This window comes from Nicotiana sylvestris, chromosome 2, assembly GCF_000393655.2.
Source record: "Nicotiana sylvestris chromosome 2, ASM39365v2, whole genome shotgun sequence".
Taxonomy (NCBI): domain Eukaryota; kingdom Viridiplantae; phylum Streptophyta; class Magnoliopsida; order Solanales; family Solanaceae; genus Nicotiana; species Nicotiana sylvestris.
In genome coordinates, this window is record NC_091058.1 from 107,738,057 (window position 1) to 107,759,237 (window position 21,181).

The window sequence follows — 21,181 nt, forward strand, 5'->3', positions numbered from 1 at the left end:
GTTCTCCGGGCTATGAGAGCGTGTAGCTAGCGGATCGTGGAAGTTGGTCTCAGGCTTAATCGTCGTTTGTTGTCGCTGCTGAATCCATGAAGTTTAACGGTACGCTTCTTAAACTCTAACTCTAGATTAATTGCATAATTGTGTCTTAATCTCTGGTATGAATACAAATCAATTATTTTACAGTTGGTATCAGAGCCACCATAGTTAGAGATTAAGATCGTTGTTTAATCTTGAGTTTATATATATGAAATACCGTTTGTTTTGACACTGGATCATGGATGCAGTTTTTATGACACCCGACTGCTCTAACTCACTGATTCATTGAGTTGGAGAATAGAGACGCAATTATATTTAATCTGTTGTTTTGTTTAATTGAAGAATGAAATTGGCTGACACTGTGTTTGATGTCGGCGATGACAGAAAATGGTGTAGTAGGGTTTAAACAGACGCACTTAATTAAATCCACCGATTTCTTGAATGATATGCCAATTGACTCTATTCTAAAACTTACTGCTCGGAGGCTTTGGCTCACAAATCAATTTGAGGAATAATCTTTCACTGTAGTTTGGTGATTAGCTAATGTAGATTTGGTCGATACCTACGGTAATTGTCGTTAATGGATTATTCTATTAGTTATTAATTACCTTTTAGTAATTGTTTACTTTCAACAATTGCTCCAAAATTCCTTGTTGACATAATACTATAAAATTTAATTATTTGTGGGCTCTATTTTAATTTTACATGTATATAATATTATTATAAATAAGAATTTATGTTTAATAAATAGTTTCTACCAAAGTGGTCTATTTATTTGGAGTCATTGAAAATTCTTAAAAATTTATTCATGTAAAATAATATACACATAGATTTAGAATTATGATTAATAGATAGTTTTCATCAAAGTGGTATATTTATTTGAGTCATTGTAATATTCTCAATGTATCATGTCTAAATTATCCTTGATAGAGTGTACGCTAGTGTTGGAGATTTATCTTTTGATACTAGTGATGCTAAATTAATTTACAAGATAAGATATTATATTTCAACCTAAAGGATGAAGCTTAATATATTGGATTCTCAAGTATATATGTAAAATAAATAAGGATAATTTGATGTAAGAGGAGGTTTTGTGTCTCTTACCTAAAGGAAGGACACAATATATGCATTGTACTCTTGAATGATATTGGGAGGAGATTTTGTATCTCTTGCCTAAAGGTGGGAAGATGCAATGAATGCCTTGAACTCCTTGTTTTTTTTTAAAAAAAAAAAAAAAAAAAAAAAGGAGACAGTTGCATCTTCCACCCAAAGGAGGGATGTAATGGATGTCTTTGACTCTTTTGGATTATATACGTCTGCCTATAATTTTATCTAATTTTTATCTTGTTTGCTTATACAGTTGTTAACAACATGAACTCAGTTGAATTCCATTGAAACTCTGATTAGTAGTAACTACAAAAAGTGGAAACATGATGTTGAAATAGTGTTAGGTCTGATGGACTTGGACTTTGCATTGACTGAACAGAAACCTGCTGAACATACAACTACTAGCACTGTTGATGAAAAGGCTAAGCATGAGAAATGGATGAAGGCTAACAAATTGAGCCATATGATCATGAAGAGATCCATTTCTGAACACATAAAGGGTGCAATTAAGGATAATGGAAATGCAAAAGATTTCTTGAGTGCCATTGGACAGAAATTCCTAGAATCTGATAAAGCTGAGATAGGTAGCCTGATTAATTCCCTGTCTACCAAAAAGTATGACCTTGTAGGTAGTGTCCGTGATCATATTATGAAATTGGTTAACATTGCTACCAAACTGAATAATTTAGGTGTAACCATTACCGATGATTTTCTTGTTCACCAATCCCTAAGGTCCCTTTCTAGGCAGTTTAACCAGCTTAAGTCAATCTATAATGCACAAAAAGATAAGTGGAGTGTTGATAAGCTTATTATTGTTTGTGTGGTAGAGGAAGGAGGAATCCAAAGGGAGAAAATTGAGGGTGTAGTGAATTTTGTTAGTTCGTATATATCAACTGATGATTCTTCTTATAAAAGAAAAGGTGGACCCAAATTCTATTGTAAGCACGTGATTTTTGCCCTATGAAAGAATTACTCCCAAAAATTCAAAATAAAATAATTTTCCTTTGTGTGAATTTTTGTTGTTTTTGTGGTATTTTGTATAATTATTTGTATTTTTATGAGTGCATGTTTATTTGTTTTAATTAATAAAAATATAAAATATATCACATTTTCATTTAGTATTTAATTAAGTTTGTTTTACAAAAATGAAAGTCACAAAAAACAGGAATATTTTGCATTGTTAGTATTTAATGTCAAATTATGCAATTTTATTTTAATTGGTGTTTAATTGTGTATGATAATTGTTGTTAGGAGTTTAATTAGTATTTTTTGGAGTTAATTTAGTTTGTAGCTCAATTTAGAATTGTAGTTTTATCAACAAAAAAAAAGTACTTTATATTTTTATCGTTGTATAATTTCGAAAATTACAAAAAAAAAGTTATTAACATTTTGTAACCATTTTAATCTTGAAACAAAATACAAAAAATAGTGCTTTATATTTTATCTTTATATAAAAACGAAAATGACAAAAATAGTTTTATTTATGCTTTGTAGCTATTTTAATCTTGAAAATATATACTAAAAAAATAGTTTTGTTTTAAATGTTAGTCTTATCCTGGTAGTTATTTTGCTTGCATAGGATTAATTGAATAACATCGTATTTTTCTCGGGTCTGGGCAAAGAATAATATTTGGGTTTAAACTACCCGTTTTTAGGCCTAATTTTCGGACCTAGCCCATAATAATCCGAGCCCACCACACATGTGGGATACGCGTGGAGAACACGGACGGAACACCACACACGGGGAACCCCACCACGCATGGGGGACACAAGTCTTGGACCCCTACACACGTGAGGTCCATGTTCTTTGAACAAGATACAAAAACGGACAAAGAAAAAGAGAAGAAAAGGTGAAAGAGGAGAGGGGGGTTCACGTTTTTGAGTCTTGGTTTTTTCCCACAAGCAGAGAAAACAAAAAAAGGGAGGAGGGACCAAAAAAAAACGTGAGAGATTGGTGGATTTTGAAAAAAAAAAAGAAAAAATTGGAAAGGAACCCACTGACTGTTCATCTTCTTCATCTTTGAAGAAGATGAAACACGACTGAAAACCCTCACGCCATAATCATCGCCACCCCTTCGAAACTCCATCCTCGCGCACCACCATACACATCCCGTCGACCACCCTCCGTCATTGTTTCTGTCCAAACGACCCAGTCGCCATAACCAGCACTAACAACCCCGTCGACCACTGCTTCACGTCGACGCCACCAGCTGCTGCCGCGAACACCTCCATAACCAACGACCCTACTGCTTCAGCTGCTCCACGACCCTGCTGCTGCTTCCCGTCGATCACTGCCATTGCCCAGCAACCATCACTGTCGTTGTTGCTCCTCACCACCAAACCCCAGCTGCTCTTCACGTCGACCATGGCAGCAGCGAATCCAGCTGTTGCCGCTGCTGCTCCTCACCACCAAACCCCACTGCCCCGTCGAACAGCTTCTGCTTCATCCTTTTTCAACGCTCACAAACAGTCCGTTCGACCTCCAATAGTTCAAATCCGACTTTCAACTTGGGTTCGTTCAACTTTTAGATTTTTCTTTCAAGATTATTTAGTTCATTTGATTTATTTTCTGTTATGGTTTTTGGTTTTAAGTGTTGTTCGTATTCTTGTTTTGTTCGTTCTATTTTTCAGATTATTGAATCTTTGTTTAAAGTGTTATTTTTGTAAATCTTGTCTTGTTCATTAGTTCTCCTTCTTCTTCAAGACCTTTTATTTGGTCAAGGTTTTTCTTCTGTTTGTTTGAGTGCGTTATAAGCTACCTTCGATTTGAACAACTTCGTCGAATAGTTAGTTTATGACTGCTTTGTTTGGACGAGTACAACCCGAATCTTTTAGTTGGTCTGTTTTGATGCTTGAATCATTTGTGTGAATTTGACTTAAGGACTGATTGTAGCTGTGTAGTGATTTGGTGTAGTTGTAAATCAGAGAGGTTTAAATACAGATTGCTAAGAGTGAGGGCAAAAACTGAAAGTGATGTCCTTTTCTTTACTACTGAAATCAGAACTTTGTTACTGCCTCTGTGGATTGCGTTTAGTGTTACTGATTTTCAGTCAGGCTTTCCGGGGTTTTTCAGTTTGGTTCTAACCATTGTTACACTGGTTATTGCTGGTTTTTGTTGCTGTTATTTGTTGTGGGATTCTGTTGTTGTGCTACTGCTGTTATTTGTTGTGGGATTTTGTTGTTGTGCTACTGCTGTACATTGTTGCTCCTGACCTCTTTTCTCTCTTATTGTAATTCGAATTCCAGGTACACATTCGAATCTTGTAGTGATAAAGCTTTGAAGTTGAAATGCAACAATAAAATCCAACCGCTTCAATAAAATAGATAGTAGACAATTTGGTCTATTTAGTTTTTCTTTGTGAACTGTTTTAATTTTTTTTTGTATAATTGGACTGAAAAGAGAAGGAATTGTATAAATGGTCATGCGCTGATATAACATGAACCTTTCAATTTTGTTAGATTAATGGGGTAAATCATGATAAGTAGCATATCTCTAGTTAGTTGTTTGTTTTCATGCATATATTCAAGTAGTCCACAAACGAGATAGAGTATTTAGTCAAAACCCGATTCGTATTTCGTTTAGATGGTTAAAACTAATTTCCATTAATCCTCTTAAGTGATTATACTCTCATCAGTATGGGCATTAATTCATGTTACAAATAATCTCACATAGATAGATTGTAGACTTGATAAAAATGTAAATGTAAGGTGGTTAGGTAGTGTCAACATTATAGTTCCAATAATAATAATAAAAATAAATAAATAAATAAATAAATAAAGGCCGTAGTCGATAATTTTATGTATTAATAATTAAATATACTTACACTAATGTAGAGTAGTTTCAATAAGCATTTAGTATAGTTAAATTGCGAATCCATTAGGGTTAATGAATTAGTCTATAGCTTTGATCATTTAGTTAACCTCACCACAGTTAAAAATGGCTAATTGTAGTAACGTTAGTCAATCTTGTACGTTTTTTTATATACATAATTCCATTTTTAGTAATATTAGCTTATGGAATAAGGCGCGAAACAATTTTCCATTTTTACAAGTTCAAGTACAATTTTCGTTAGCATCTGTTGTAATCTATTAATTAAATAAGTTACGGTTTTTTTCAGCATGTAATTATCCAGGATTTTTCTTTATTTAGAGACAAATAAAAATAGAAATGTAGTTACTTTCCTTTTTAAAAAATAAATAAATAAATAAATGAGACGAGCTTCGTCAAAATAATAAAAATAATAATAAAAGAAATTGCAGGACCCTCAGTAAAGGTTTAAGAATTTTTTAGAAGTCGGGAAGGGTCGTTTAGCGAATTTCACGGCCCTCCCAAAAGATAATAACGCGCTAGAATCTTTAGGCGCGGTTTTAGTAAATTACATTCCTAAATATGGGTGAGCATTTTATGCGGCCCGAATTCAAATCCTAAGACGTTGAATAGAGTGTGCCTAAGATTGCGGGTTCATTTGATGCGGCGCAATCCGAAAACATACTTTAAACAGCGTTCACTCTCTCGAATAAATATGTATATGTAAAAGCAATAAAAAGTAGAATCAGCACATAGGTTATTCATGTAAAAATCAGATAATAGCTAAATGCAACAGTTGAGCGACCGCGCTAGAACCACGGAACTCGGGAATGCCTAACACCTTCTCCCGGGTTAACAGAATTCCTTATCCGGATTTCTGGTTCGCGGACTGTTAAACAGAGTCATTATTTTCCTCGATTCGGGATTAAATTGGTGACTTGGGACACCCTAAATCTCCCAAGTAGCGACTCTGAAATAAATAAACAAATCTCATTTCGATTGTCCTTTAATTGGAAAAACTCCTTCACCCCTCCTGGCGGGAGGCGGAAAAAGGAGGTGTGACAGCTCTGGCGACTCTGCTGGGGAGCTGGACCCAGAATCTCTGGTTCAGGGTTCAGAATTCGAGCTTGGAATAATTGTTGTATTCAGCTTTATCAGATTTTGTTACATGATCTGTGCATACTGTGCTAACTAACTGCTTTTACTGCTTTGATATTTTGTGAACCGTATATAAGCTGTGCCGAAACCCATCTCCTCTCTGAGTCTTCTGAATTGTGAAGAAGGGTGTATGGTGTACGACTTCTTTTCTGTCTAGTGTCAAGTCCAAATTTAGAACGAGGTTTGGATAAGTCGCAAAGCCGGTGAAGCTTCTGTATTCCCGGACTGCCGCCTCCTCCTCGGCTCGAGTTGTCCGCTCGGGTAAGCCAGGTCTAGAACAAACATCCAGGTTTTGAACCTAGAATAACTCAGCCTCATGCCAGATCCCTAGTAGGAACGCTTGTTTGCTTCATGTGCATTTTGACTTAGGGGACTCAACATAGGGGTTGGGTCCGTCTAGGGCTAGCAACCTGAAACGGAAAGACCATCCTGATGAATCCTAATTGTTTTCTGTGCATTTATTTGCACTGGCCTGGATGTTGACCGGTTTTTTGAATTTCGGGAATGTTAGAAAATTAAGAAAAAGAGAAAAATAGCAGTTGGAGAGTTAACTAATGGTTTTGAAAAAAAAACAATGCCCAAGTACTGTCGGAACTCTGGAAAATAAAAAAAAAGGTTTTATTTTTTGGTTTGTTTTACTAAAAAAAAAAAAGAGCAAAGAAAAGAAAAAGAAAAAGAGTTATTTTTTTTTGTTCGAAAAATAGGCTGTTATATTGTTTGTCAAAAAAAAAGATTTTTTTTTTAATTGGAAAATAGGTTGTCTGTTGAAAAAAAGAAAAAAAAAAGGGTCTTGTTTTAAAAAAGTAATTTTTTTTTTTTGCTTATGAAATGTCAAAAATAAAAATGAAAAAAGAATCCTATTTTAAAATAGTGCGGTTAATTCGCCCGAACTACGCGGGTTTGATTCTCACCGGATGTGAGATACGTAGGCAACCCTCATCGGGTCCAACCCCCCTTTTGCTAAAATAGCCAAAAACAAATAAATAAAAAAATATGTCAAAAAAAAAAAACATGTCAAAATTTTAATTTTGTCATAAATAAGTCGGGTGATGTTGTTATGTCAAAAATAGCTAAATGTTCCCGAAAGGGACGCCGGAAGGCTGACTTTGTATAAACAGCCACCTTGGGTCATTTTTTAGGATTTTGGTCCAGTTGACCCACACAGCCTTAAAATCTTTGTCCCCAAGACGCTGAAAGGCTGTGTTTGCAACAGCAGGTCTTTTATTTTAATTTTTTTTTTAAAAAAACAAAGAGTCACCAGTCAGGTGAATACCGTTTGGATTTTTAGTCAAAATAAGCCGAGCCAGCTTCGGCAGTGTCTTAAACCGTTCTTGCCGAATAGCCTTAGAGTATCTTTCAGTTGTCGAAAGGCTATTTTCGTAAAAGAACGGACAAGTTTGTAAAATGTCATAAAATAATCCTCCCCGGCCTCAAAATTCATGTGAAATTTGGAAGGGGCCACATTTGCAAAAATAACCGTTTGGTTGCATTTGTCGAACAGAGAAAGGAAGCTGGCCGTTTGTTTTTGAGTTTGTAAAACTTTTGATTAGAATATGTGGGTCGTTTGATTTTCAAGTTTGTAGGTCGTCTTTAAACCTTTGAAACCCAGCTTATTCTATTATGAAAATTGATAATTCCAATGAAAAAAAAAAGAAAAAAAAGAAAAAAAAAAGAGAAGAAGAAAATATAAAAATAAAATACAGGGGTTCCCAAAGTACTTTAAAGGGGCAAATAAGCGAGCCGGGATGACTTCATGTGTTTGAAGCAAAGCATGTTAGAAATGGTTAACTGCCTAGGAGCATTGCATCCCCAATGTGCTATCATCAAATCTGTTAAACTCTAACGCTAACAATGTTTGTTGTTTTCCACAAATATCAGACAGTTAGTTGTTAAAGCATTCTGGCAACACACCCTTACCAAACCAGATCCAAAGGACCGGTAACAACGAGCATGACTACTTCAGAAAATAGTACTGAGGAAGAAAGGCCGTTGAGCCAGTTGTTAAAAGAAGCGATGGAGAAAATAGAAAGGATGGGACTAGAGATGAATGCAATGCAGTTAGCTCTGGCCAAAGCACAAAAGAGCCCTGAACCACTGGGACATATGCCGGAATACCCTCACTCTGGCCCTTCAACAAGCCTCCCAATTCACCGTTATCTTCAGGAGAGAAGCCCCCATGATTCCCAAGCTCCACCACCCCATCAACCTCTCCCAACACCAAATGTTCCCACTTTTATGGGACCCACATAAGCCACCCCTGCAAAGATCAACCAGCGAGCCGTTGTTTCAGGCTCACGATACGCAATACTATCCCCCTAAGCCCACATTCCATGCACCAGAATCCCATATCTACAATCCGCACTTGGAGGTACCGGCAGAGATTGAAAAGCTGGTTAAGGTCCCAGAACAAGATGAGGTAATGAGGAGGTTCAAAAGCCTGGAGCAGTCCTTCAGGAACCTGCACGGATCGGGCAACCAGGTCAGTGTGGCCTACAAGGATCTATGCCCTTTCCCGGACGTCCAATTCCCGGCTGGGTTCAAGATGCCTAAGTTTGATTTATATGAAGGGCACAGTGATCCCATGGCACATTTGCGGGGATTTTGTAGCAAGATGAGAGGGGCAGGTGGCAAAGACGAGCTACTAATAGCTTATTTCGGTCAAAGCTTGAGTGGATCGGCACTGGAATGGTATACCAGGCAGGATTCCAGCAGATGGTACACTTGGGATGATCTGGCGCAGGCTTTCGCGGGTCACTTTCAATACAATCTCGAGATAGTCCCTTGACCGTCTCACATTGCTGAGGACCGGAAAGAAGCCTGGGGAAAGCTTTCGTGAGTTTGGTTTCCGCTGGAGAGAACAAGCAGCCAGAGTTGATCCTCCCATGAGAGAGGGAGAAATGGTGGACTACTTCTTGCAAACACTGGATCCAACTTACTTTGGTCACTTGGTGACGACGGTTGAAAAATCCTTTAATGAAGTAGTAAAGATAGGGGTCATGATAGAGGAGGGTCTGAGGTCTGACAAAATCCTGAATTACTCGGCGCTCAAGGCAACGACCCAGGCTATTCAGAGCGGCACGGGAGGTGCGCTGGGAAGGAGGAAGAAAGAAGAAATTGCCACGATTGAGGCAAGCAGTTGGTCCAGGTCCGGCCAACCATACTACAACCAACCCAGACCCCACAGGCCAAACTACCCATACAGCCCACCATAGCACCACTATCCACTCTAAGAACCACACTTCTCCGTGCACCAAGACCAGACATACACTCAGCCTCCGGCTCGCCCGCAATGGCGCACACCGGCTCCCCAGAACACACATGCACCACCGCAAAACACCTATCCTTTACAAGGGCATACAGAAACCCTCCAGGGGCGGGCTTTCGGGGAAATCAAGCTGCTAGAAATGACAGGCTACAGAGACATAGAGTTTTTACTGAGTTAGGAGAAACCTACACCGCCTTGTTCCACAAATTGAGACAATTAGGTTTGGTTAGTCCTGTCGAGACTAGAGGACCAAATCCTCCACCCCAAAATTTGGACCGATCAATAAGCTGTGAGTACTGCTCAGGAATGTTGGGGCATGATACCGAAAAGTGTTGGAAGTTAAGGCATGAAATACAAGATCTTATTGATGCCAATAAGATCGAAGTACAGACGCCGGAGGCGCCCAACATCAACCAAAACCCATTGTCAGTACACCACGAAGCTCACATGATCGAGCTGGTATACGAGGGAGGAGAGCCAAAGAAACCCTCACAGACAATGATGACAATCCAAGCCGCTCCGAAAGAAGAATCGACCGGTGTAAGAGAGGACATACAGTTTGTGGGGCCTGAGGCCAAAACCAACAATTGGACGGTTACTCCTCTTCCTATCTGGGGGGAGTCCTGGTAGTAGGCTTTGATTTTTGCTTTCTTGTTTCGGATTATTCCAGGGTGTAATCCAACTCTTATTTTGTTTTGTAAAAGTGTGAACCCTGTTATCCCGCAATTTCAATAAAATTCTTTTCTTTTGTCTCATTTTAATTTTGTTTTGCTCTTTTTCTTTCTGAACAGTTCTCTTTTTACTGGTTCTAATAACATGGCATGCACAGCGGATCTTCGACCTAGTCTAATAAATCAATCTGACTCTGACTTAATGATACAAGAGATCGATTGTGACGATGAGTCTGAATATGACGGAGATGAAGCCTTCGAAGAAATAAACCGAGAACTGTGCCAATTTGAAGAGAAACCCAAGCCTAATCTGAATGACACTGAGGCTGTGAATCTAGGGGATGCAGATAATGTCAGAGAAACCAAAATCAGCATCCACATTGAGCAAAAGGCAAGTTCGCCCCAAATTGGCAAAGGCCTTATATCGTGACCAGAGTGTTGTCCAACGGTGCTTTGTGTCTAACAGATATCGAGGGAAGGTGTGTCGACATGGCTATCAATTCTGATGCAGTCAAAAGATATTATGCGTGATTTCTTTAATTATGGTAGCTATTGGTTCGTTCGTTTGTATTTAGTACTTATCGGATGATGAAATGACGGAGGCAATTGTTTCTTCTATCCAAACACTTTTAACCTTTGTTTCCCCCTTTTGAGCCTTAAGTTAATCTTTCATACCCCTCTTTTGGAATCACTAATGGAAAAAAGAAGAAGAGAAATTAAAAGAAAAATGAAAAAAAAGAAAGATAAAGATCACAAGAAAAACAAAACCGTAGGAACTACGTTTGACCTGATTCCTCAAAGAGGATACGTAGGCGCCTCACGGCTCGGTCATAGTATGCATAATATGCATAGCTCAACATAGTGTAAATATAAAATTCCCCAAGCAAGAAAACTGGGGCAGGAATTATATTTTTGAATATCCAAAAAGGGTTTGATTCAAAGAGTTGTAACACTTCACCCATCAAAGTTAAGTTAAATATTTGACACACAAAACCAATATCGATGCCTAAAAAGACCTCCTGATCAATATCCGAGAAGTGCCAAGCCAGGCCAATGGAAGTCGAGAATAATACGCTGATCTCCAGCAAAGAAGAGGGTCATAAACTGGAAATGAATTGATGGCCGAAAAGAATCTCCGAAAGAGAGAGTCATATCGGCAACACTCCAATCACCCGTTGAAAGATAAAATGAGAGAGTCTTAATCGGTGAAAACCTTTGCGGGCACCATAAGGCGATGAAATATGAGAGAGATAAAATGAGAGAGTCTTATTAGTGAAAACTCTCGAAGGGCACTGTAAGGCGACAAGACAGATTGGCAATAGGATTCGCATCTGCGAAGAGGTGGGCACCTATCTATCCCCAGCAAGTAAGGCCATCAGGCAGATTGATGAATACAAATAGACTGGGTCGGGAATCTATAGTGCACTACATGATCATAGGGACCAGTCATACCATCCAGATAAGTTCTTTCCTTTTCTTCTCCCCCCTCTCCCCCAGCATTTGTTCAGAAAGATTCTTCTCCTTTTCTATCTTTTTCATTTCTTTCCAGAAATTTGTTTTGAAAAGGATTTTTCAGAGTTTACTACCAGGGGCCAAAGTGGTACAAAAGCAAAATACGAATGGGACAGGCCAAAGATGAGGCAACAAGACAAAAGGCGTTTGTTGCAAAACCAAAGGACAAATTGGCTGAGAAAGTTAAGGGGGACGTGAAGAAAAGCGGAAAACGACGGATGAGGGACTTATGGACCAAGTTCCAAGAAGATCCCTCAGCAGAACGTTGATAGATCATGGACCGAGGTCCGAGGTGGCCAGACACCACAGAAAGGGGGAAGGAGGCAGGGAAAATTGATCCGCCGCAAGACAACCCTAACAGTCCTGTCCCCAATAAGGATATCCCCAGGTGATAACATCCTATGCCCTGCAGTTCTGGGAAGGAACAAAACTTTTAAGAGAGTAGTTTTGGAATTAAAGAGGACTCCCACAGCTTGTTCTGAAACAAGAAGGCGGGGAAGGGATAAATGGAAAACCATCCTCAGCAGACATATCATCCCCAGCAAGCAATTTTATCCCCCAACCAGTTTTTGGGAGCACAGAGCAAGGAAAAAGGAAAGGAACAATCATACCCCAGCAGGAGTGACACGATCACTCACCATGTTAAAACTAACAAGATTCTCTTTGATTTCTACAGGAAATAACGGTTGATGGTGGCGGAAAAACACGTCATAAGAAAGGTCACCAAAACCGGGGCAGAAAGATTTTCTGCCGTTGTTCAAAAATTTTCTCGGAGGAACGAGGAAACAAATTCATATACATTTCTGTCTTTTCATTTCTGTTCTAGGTCGCCCACCAGTATAATGAGGGAATACATTTCATGTCTTTACCATTAGGCGCCCACCTGTATAACAAGGGAATACATTTCATGTCTTTACCACCCACCTGTATAACAAGGGAATACATTTCATGTCTTTACCCTTAGGCGCTTTCATGTCTTTACCATTAGGCGTCCACCTGTATAACAAGGGAATACATTCATGTCTTTACCATTGGGCGCCCACCTGTATAACAAGGGAATACATTTCACGTCTTTACCATTAGGCACCCACCTGTATAACAAGGGAATACATTTCATGTCTTTACCTAGGCGCCCACCAGTATAATGCGGGAATACATTTTTGTTTTCCCTTTCATGTCCTAGGTCGCCCACCAGTATAATGCGGGTATACATTTCAGTTTTTCATTTCTAGGTCGCCCACCAGTATAATGAGGGTATGCATTTTTCATTTCCTATCCTAGGTCGCCCACCAGTATAATGAAGGTATGCATTTTTCATTTTCATGTCCTAGGTCGTCCACCAGTATAATGAGGGTACGCATTTTTCATTCCATGTCCTAGGTCGCCCACCAGTATAATAAGGGTATGCATTTTTCATTTTCATGTCCTAGGTCGCCCATCAGTATAATGGGGGTATGCAGTTCTGTTTTCATTTCCTGTCCTAGGTCGCCCACCAGTATAATGAGGGTATACAGTTCTGTTTTTATTTCCTGTCCTAGGTCGCCCACCAGTATAATGAGGGTACGCATTTTTCATTCCATGAGGGTATACATTTCAGTCTTTACATTTCATGTTCTAGGTCACCCACCAGTATAATGAGGAAATACATTTCTGTTTTTCATTTCACGTATCAGGCGTCCACTTGTATAACGAGAGGAATACTTTTCAGTCTTTACATTTCATGTATCAGGCGCCCACCTGTATAACGAGAGGAATACTTTTCAGTCTTTACATTTCATGTTTCAGGCGCCCATCTGTATAACGAGAGGAATACTTTTCAGTCTTATACTTCAGGTCTTGAAATCAGTAACCCCTCCGGAAGGCAGAAGGTTACAACAGGAACCCCCAGCAGGAAAACAATAAAAATCCCCAGCACCGGGAAGCAGAAGGTTGCAACAAGAGGTCCCAGCATAAGTCCAAATTCAGAAATCAGAAAGAAGGCAGAATGTTACAACGAGAAGTCCAGCACAAATTCAAGCGCATGAGTCAAAGGGAAAATAAGACAAATCTCAAAAGAAGCGGCCTTTGAACCTCAATTGTTCCCAGCATAACAAATTTGATGAAGAAAAGCCGTATCCCCAGAGAAACCTTTGAATGTTTAGGGGAGGAAGCCATATCCCAGCGGACCGAACAAGATAGTGAGAACTGGTATTCAGAAAAGCAAAAGGCCAATGCCATCCCCAAGTTTTCGGAAGAAAGAAGCGCCGGAAGAAACACAATCCGACAAGAAAGCAAGGCAGCAAAGACAAGTTAAAAATAGATAAGATCTTGTGATCCATAGGCTAGCCTAGCTTCTGATTTTCTTGTTTTCTTTTGGATACGGTGTAATAAGGAGATCAGTAAGGCAGTGGTAACAGTATACAACAGCAGTAACAGCAGAACCACAGTTCCCCGGTAGTCCCTGGTACCAAAACTTCCCGAACTACATTGACCTGATTCTTGTTTAGCCCAGGATATGTAGGAAACCTCTGAAGCAAAGGTTCGGTCAAATCTTTCAAAAAATGCTTCACGCGGAGTACTCGGATGGGCAAAAATCGCTCACTTTATCTTTGCACGAAAACCCTTCGTGTTTTTCGGGCAAAGAGGGGCAGCTGTAAGCACGTGATTTTTGCCCTATGAAAGAATTACTCACAAAAATTCAAAATAAAACAATTTTCCTTTGTGTGAATTTTTGTTGTTTTTGTGGTATTTTGTATAATTATTTGTATTTTTATGAGTGCATGTTTATTTGTTTTAATTAATAAAAATATAAAATATATCACATTTTCATTTAGTATTTAATTAAGTTTGTTTTACAAAAATGAAAGTCACAAAAAACAGGAATATTTTGCATTGTTAGTATTTAATGTCAAATTATGCAATTTTATTTTAATTGGTGTTTAATTGTGTATGATAATTGTTGTTAGGAGTTTAATTAGTATTTTTTGGAGTTAATTTAGTTTGTAGCTCAATTTAGAATTGTAGTTTTATCAAAAAAAAAGTACTTTATATTTTTATCGTTGTATTATTTCGAAAATTACAAAAAAAAAAGTTATTAACATTTTGTAACCATTTTAATCTTGAAAAAAAAATACAAAAAATAGTGCTTTATATTTTATCTTTATATAAAAACGAAAATGACAAAAATAGTTTTATTTATGTTTTGTAGCTATTTTAATCTTGAAAATATATACTAAAAAAAATAGTTTTGTTTTAAATGTTAGTCTTATCCTGGTAGTTATTTTGCTTGCATAGGATTAATTGAATAACATCGTGTTTTTCTCGGGTCTGGGCAAAGAATAATATTTGGGTTTAAACTACCCGTTTTTAGGCCTAATTTTCGGACCTAGCCCATAATAATCTGAGCTCACCACACATGGGGGACACGCGTGGGGAACACGAATGGAACACCACACACGGGGAACCCCGCCACGCATGGGGGACACAAGTCTTGGACCCCTACACACGTGAGGTCCATGTTCTTTGAACAAGATACAAAAACGGACAAAGAAAAAGAGAAGAAAAGGTGAAAGAGGAGAGGGGGGTTCACATTTTTGAGTCTTGGTTTTTTTCCCACAAGCAGAGAAAACAAAAAAAAGAGGAGGGACCAAAAAAAACGTGAGAGATTGGTGGATTTTGAAAAAAAAAACAAAAAAAACTGGAAAGGAACCCACTGACTGTTCATCTTCTTCATCTTTGAAGAAGATGAAACACGACTAAAAACCCTCACGCCATAACCATCGCCACCCCTTCGAAACTCCATCCTCGCGCACCACCATACACATCCCGTCGACCACCCTCCGTCGTTGTTTCTGTCCAAACGACACAGTCGCCATAACCAATACTAACAACCCCGTCGACCACTGCTTCACGTCGACGCCACCAGCTGCTGCCGCGAACACCTCCATAACCAACGACCCTACTGCTTCAGCTGCTCCACGACCCCGCTGCTGCTTCCCGTCGATCACTGCCATTGCCTAGCAACCATCACTATCATTGTTGCTCCTCACCACCAAACCCCAGCTGCTCCTCACGTCGACCATGGCAGCAGCGAATCCAGCTGCTGCCGCTGCTGCTCCTCACCACCAAACCCCACTGCCCCGTCGACCAGCTTCTGCTTCGTCCTTTTTCAACGCTCATAAACAGTCCGTTCGACCTCCAATAGTTCAAATCCGAGTTTCAACTTGGGTTCGTTCAAGTTTTAGATTTTTCTTTCAAGATTATTTAGTTCATTTGATTTATTTTCTGTTATGGTTTTTGGTTTTAAGTGTTGTTAGTAATCTTGTTTTGTTCGTTCTATTTTTCGGATTATTGAATCTTTGTTTAAAGTGTTATTTTTGTAAATCTTGTCTTGTTCATTAGTTCTCCTTCTTCTTCAAGACCTTTTATTTGGTCAAGGTTTTTCTGTTTGTTTGAGTGTGCATTATAATCTACCTTCGATTTGAACAACTTCATCGAATAGTTAGTTTATGACTGCTTTGTTTGGACGAGTACAACCCAAATCTTTTCGTTGGTCTGTTTTGATGCTTGAATCATTTATGTGAATTTGAATTAAGGATTGGTTGTAGTTGTGTAGTGATTTGGTGTAGTTGTAAATCAGAGAGGTCTAAATACAGATTGCTAAGAGTGAGGGTAAGGGAATAATAATAGGGGATTTTCAGGGGTATTTTTGGGTGTTTAAAAGATTTAAAATGTTTAGTGTTAGTAGTCTGCCAGTTGAATATTCAGTGTATAATTAAATTAATGAATTATTTAATGAAAAGGAAATTAGTAGTGCAGAATACACCCTTTCTGGTATCTTTAAGGGTGGGAAATCAGAAAATAAGCATGGGATTAATGATAAAAGTGTATAGATGCACATGGGAGGGAATATACAGGCTGAAAGTGAAAAACTTTGAATAAATAATGTTTAGTTCTAGCCTATAAATAGGAGGAGTTGATATAGAAAAGAGGACTGGAAAAAATTCAGAGAGGAAAAATTTTCAGAACTTAAAAGGGAGAAATAGGCTAATTTTTCAGAACTAAAAATTAGTCTTTGAGAGCTAAAAACTCAAAGTGATGTCCTTTTCTTTACTACTGAAATCAGAACTTTGTTACTGCCTCTGTGGATTGCGTTTAGTGTTACTGATTTTCAGTCAGGCTTTCCGGGGTTTTTCAGTTTGGTTCTGACCATTGTTACACTGGTTATTGTTGGTTTTTGTTGCTGTTATTTGCTGTGGGATTCTGTTGTTGTGCTACTACTGTACATTGTTGCTCCTGACCTCTTTTCTCTCTTATTGTAATTTGAATTCCAGGTACACATTCGAATCTTGTAGTGATAAAGCTTTGAAGTTGAAATGCAACAATAAAATCCAACCGCTTCAATAAAATAGATAGTAGACAATTTGGTCTATTTAGTTTTTCTTTGTGAACTGTTTTAATTTTTTTTTTGTATAATTGGACTGAAAAGAGAAGGAATTGTATAAATGGTCATGCGCTGATATAACATGAACCTTTCAATTTTGTTAGATTAATGGGGTAAATCATGATAAGTAGCATATCTCTAGTTAGTTGTTTGTTTTCATGCATATATTCAAGTAGTCCACAAACGAGATAGAGTATTTAGTCGAAACCCGATTAGTATTTCGTTTAGATGGTTAAAACTAATTTCCATTAATACTCTTAAGTGATTATACTCTCATCAGTATGGGCATTAATTCATGTTACAAATAATCTCACTTAGATAAATTGTAGACTTGATAAAAATGTAAATGTAAGGTGGTTAGGTAGTGTCAACATTATAGTTCCAATAATAATAATAAAAATAAATAAATAAATAAATAAATAAAGGCCGTAGTCGATAATTTTATGTATTAATAATTAAGTATACTTACACTAATGTAGAATAGTTTCAATAAGCATTTAGTATAGTTAAATTGCGAATCCATTAGGGTTAATGAATTAGTCTATAGCTTTGATCATTTAGTTAACCTCACCACAGTTAAAAATGGCTAATTGTAGTAATGTTAGTCAATCTTGTATGTTTTTTTTATATACATAATTCCATTTTTAGTAATATTAGCTTATGGAATAAGGCGCGAAACAATTTTTCATTTTTACAAGTTCAAGTACAATTTTCGTTAGCATCTGTTGTAATCTATTAATTAAATAAGTTACAATTTTTTTCAGCATGTAATTAACCAGGATTTTTCTTTATTTAGAGACAAATAAAAATAGAAATGTAGTTACTTTCCTTTTTTTTAAATAAATAAATAAATAAATGAGACGAGCTTCGCCAAAATAAAAAAATAATAATAATAAAAATTGCAGGACCCTCAGTAAAGGTTTAAGAATTTTTTAGAAGTCGGGAAGGGCCGTTTAGCGAATTTCACGGCCCTCCCAAAAGATAATAACGCGCTAGAATCTTTAGGCGCGGTTTTAGTAAATTACATTCCTAAATATGGGTGGGCATTTTATGCGGCCCGAATCCAAATCCTAAGACGTTGAATAGAGTGTGCCTAAGATTGCGGGTTCATTTGATGCGGCGCAATCCGAAAACATACTTTAAACGGCGTTCACTCTCTCGAATAAATATGTATATGTAAAAGCAATAAAAAGTAGAATCAGCACATAGATTATTCATGTAAAAATCAGATAATAGCTAAATGCAACAGTTGAGCGACCGTTCTAGAACCACGGAACTCGGGAATGCCTAACACCTTCTCCCGGGTTAACAGAATTCCTTATCCGAATTTCTGGTTCGCGGACTGTTAAACAGAGTCATTCTTTTCCTCGATTCGGGATTAAATTGGTGACTTGGAACACCCTAAATCTCCCAAGTGGCGACTCTGAAATAAATAAACAAATCCCTCCTGGCGATTGTCCTTTAATTGGAAAAACTCCTTCACCCCTCCTGGCGGGGGCGGAAAAAGGAGGTGTGACATCTATAAAAAAGAAACATGGTCAGTCTCATCATCCATGTGGTAATAGTGGTCATACTAATAATCTTGATGTTAACCAAGGTCAGTCTCATAATCCTCTTGGTCCTCAAGCAGTAATTAAGAAAGAAATCAAGTACTGGGATTGCAAACAAGTAGGTCATAAGAAAGCTAGTTGTCCTCTGGAAAAAAAACCAGGTAATCTTTTGGCTTTTGTCTGCTTTGAAACTAGTTGTAACGACCCGACTGGTCATTTTACTTTCTAGAACCATGTTTCCCTAAATAAGACTTTCCGTACTTGCTTTAACTGATTTATGACCTGCGGGGATGGTTGGTTCGGGATTTGGAAAAGTTTGGATTGAAATCGAAACACTTAATTCCTTAAGGTTGGCTTAAAAGGCCAAGTTTGACTTTTGTCAACGTTTTTAGTAAACGGACCCGGACTTGTATTTTGAAGGTCCCGGAGGGTCTGTATTAAAATATGGGATCTAGATGTATGCCCGGAATCGGATTTCGAGGTCCCTAGCCCGAGTAATGAATTTTTGTTTAAAATTGTTAAACTGAAAGTCTAAGGATTTAAAGAAATTGAATAATGTTTGATCATGTTGGTATCGGGCTTGTATGTTGGTTACGGAGCCCAATGCAGGTCCAATATAGCATTTAAGCCTTGCATGTGAAATTTGGTGAGAAACGAGACTGATTTGACGTGATTCGGACGTCCGGTTGGAAAAATAGAAATTTTAAATGTTCTTAAGGATTTCATGCGTTTTGGTGTTAAATCCGTAGTTTTAGATATTATTTTGGCGATTTGATTGCTCGAGCAAGTTTGTACGATGTTGTTGGACTTCTGTGAGTATTCGGAGTGGATCCCGGAGGGTCGGGTGAGTTTCGGACAGGGGTTGGGAGTGAAAAACACCCCAGTTTTCTGGTGTTTCTCGGCAAGGTTACAGGTCTCGCAAATGCGAGGAAATGTTCGCATTTGCGAACATTGCATTTGCGAGGAAAGCATCACATTTGCGATGAAGCTTGGCTTGGGGTAATGGTCGCATTTGCGAATCCAATAGGGTTCACGTTTGCGACCCTTCTGTCGCATTTGCGATCAAGGCAGAGGGAGGCCCAGTTCGCATTTGCGATCGTTTTGTCGCATTTGCGAACCTAATGTCGCAAATGTGACATCAGAGGCCTGGACACAGCTTTTAAAAACGGGGCTTAGGCCATTTGTTTTATTTCGCTTCTACACTTAGGCGATTTGGGAGCTTTCAAAGAGGAAATTTCGATCTAGCATTGTGAGGTAAGTTATTTCTACTTAATGTGTGTTTAATACTTGGATTTTGGGTGGATTAACATACAAAAATTAGTGAAAATCATGGGATTTGAGTAAAAACCTAAGGTTTTGATAAAAACAAGATTTAACCACGAAATTTGTTATGGAATGGAGTAAAAATCATATATTCTCGATCCTTAGGCTATGGGTAACAACTTTCTTCAAAAAAATTCGGAGTCTGGGCACGTGGGCCTTGGGACGAATTTTAGAAATCTTGTAATTTAGATTGGGAAATCAGTCTAATGGTTCGGATATGAACTTTTAAGCCTATATTGATTAGTTTTTATTCTCTTTGGATAGTTTTGGAGTGTTTGGCACCAAATTGAGGGTTTGGGCTTAAGCTTGGACAGGAAAGTAGGTCGTGAAGCGAGGTAAGTCTCTTTTCTAACCTTGTAAGAGAGAAATATCCCCATAGATGAACTTAATTAATGTGTGATCTGATTGTGGGAGGCCACGTACGCACGAAGTGACGAGAGTCCGTACGTGGTTACTATTCCTGTTATGTCTGGGTAGTTCTAGGCTTACACCATGCTTTGTGGATATTGTTACATGATTATAAATTGTTGAATTGCATTGATTGAAATTGCATTGAGAATGTTATGATTTCAAGGATTTCAAGTAAATAATTATTTTGAAAGGAACTAAAGAAACATTTAAGTTGTATTTATACTTAACCGCGTCGCAAGTATATTCCGCGCACAGGGTAATTATTTTCATTACTCTCATGGGAGCGGACCGATCGCCTCGGCAGGTTGGTAATTGTATATAAATATGGTTCGGACCGTTCGACCCTCGTCAGAGCATATTTTACTTTTATGTTGGATCGGGCTGAATGTCCTCGGTGGAAAATGTGTGATAATGGAATTGGAACCTCTTATAATCTGTATGATTTATTGTTTGAAAGACTACTTATTTTAAAAGAAGGAAATGCCTAGATTAATTGATTGATGACAGGACTTTCACTATTATTTCTTATTTGAACTTGTTTCTACCTATGTACATTGTGAATTGGAATTATTGAACTTCCTATTATCATATTATTGACCCTAGTAAGTGTCAAGTCGACCCCTCGTCACTACTTCTTCGAGGTTAGACTAGATACTTATTGGGAACATATTGTTTATGTACTCATACTACTCTTCTGTACTTAATTGTACAGGATCTGAGGTAGGTGCATCTAGTTACTCGGCCGACGCGCATCCCTGATCCTTGACCGAGATTTCACGATGAGCTGCCCCCTTCCGAGCCATTCAACAGCATGTCGGAGTTTCCTCTTTTGTGATTACTGCCTATTCTATTTCGCGTAGTAGGATAATTATATTTTTTGTATATTCTACTAGTTGCCTTAGCACTTGTGATACTAGT

General features: G+C 38.0%; 1 protein-coding gene across 1 annotated transcript; it reads left to right on the forward strand.

The window, feature by feature from the left end:
• The first annotated feature begins 1,492 nt into the window (after positions 1-1,492).
• Positions 1,493-2,107, forward strand: LOC138885386 (uncharacterized). The gene has a single exon (XM_070166331.1). It carries the CDS (start codon positions 1,493-1,495, stop codon positions 2,105-2,107), a length of 615 nt encoding a protein of 204 aa, XP_070022432.1.
• Positions 2,108-21,181: the final 19,074 nt, after the last annotated feature.

Bases quoted from the DNA above. Each gene is read 5' to 3' on its own strand.
- LOC138885386 (XM_070166331.1), top strand. From the start codon at position 1,493: ATGGACTTGGACTTTGCATTGACTGAACAGAAACCTGCTGAACATACA.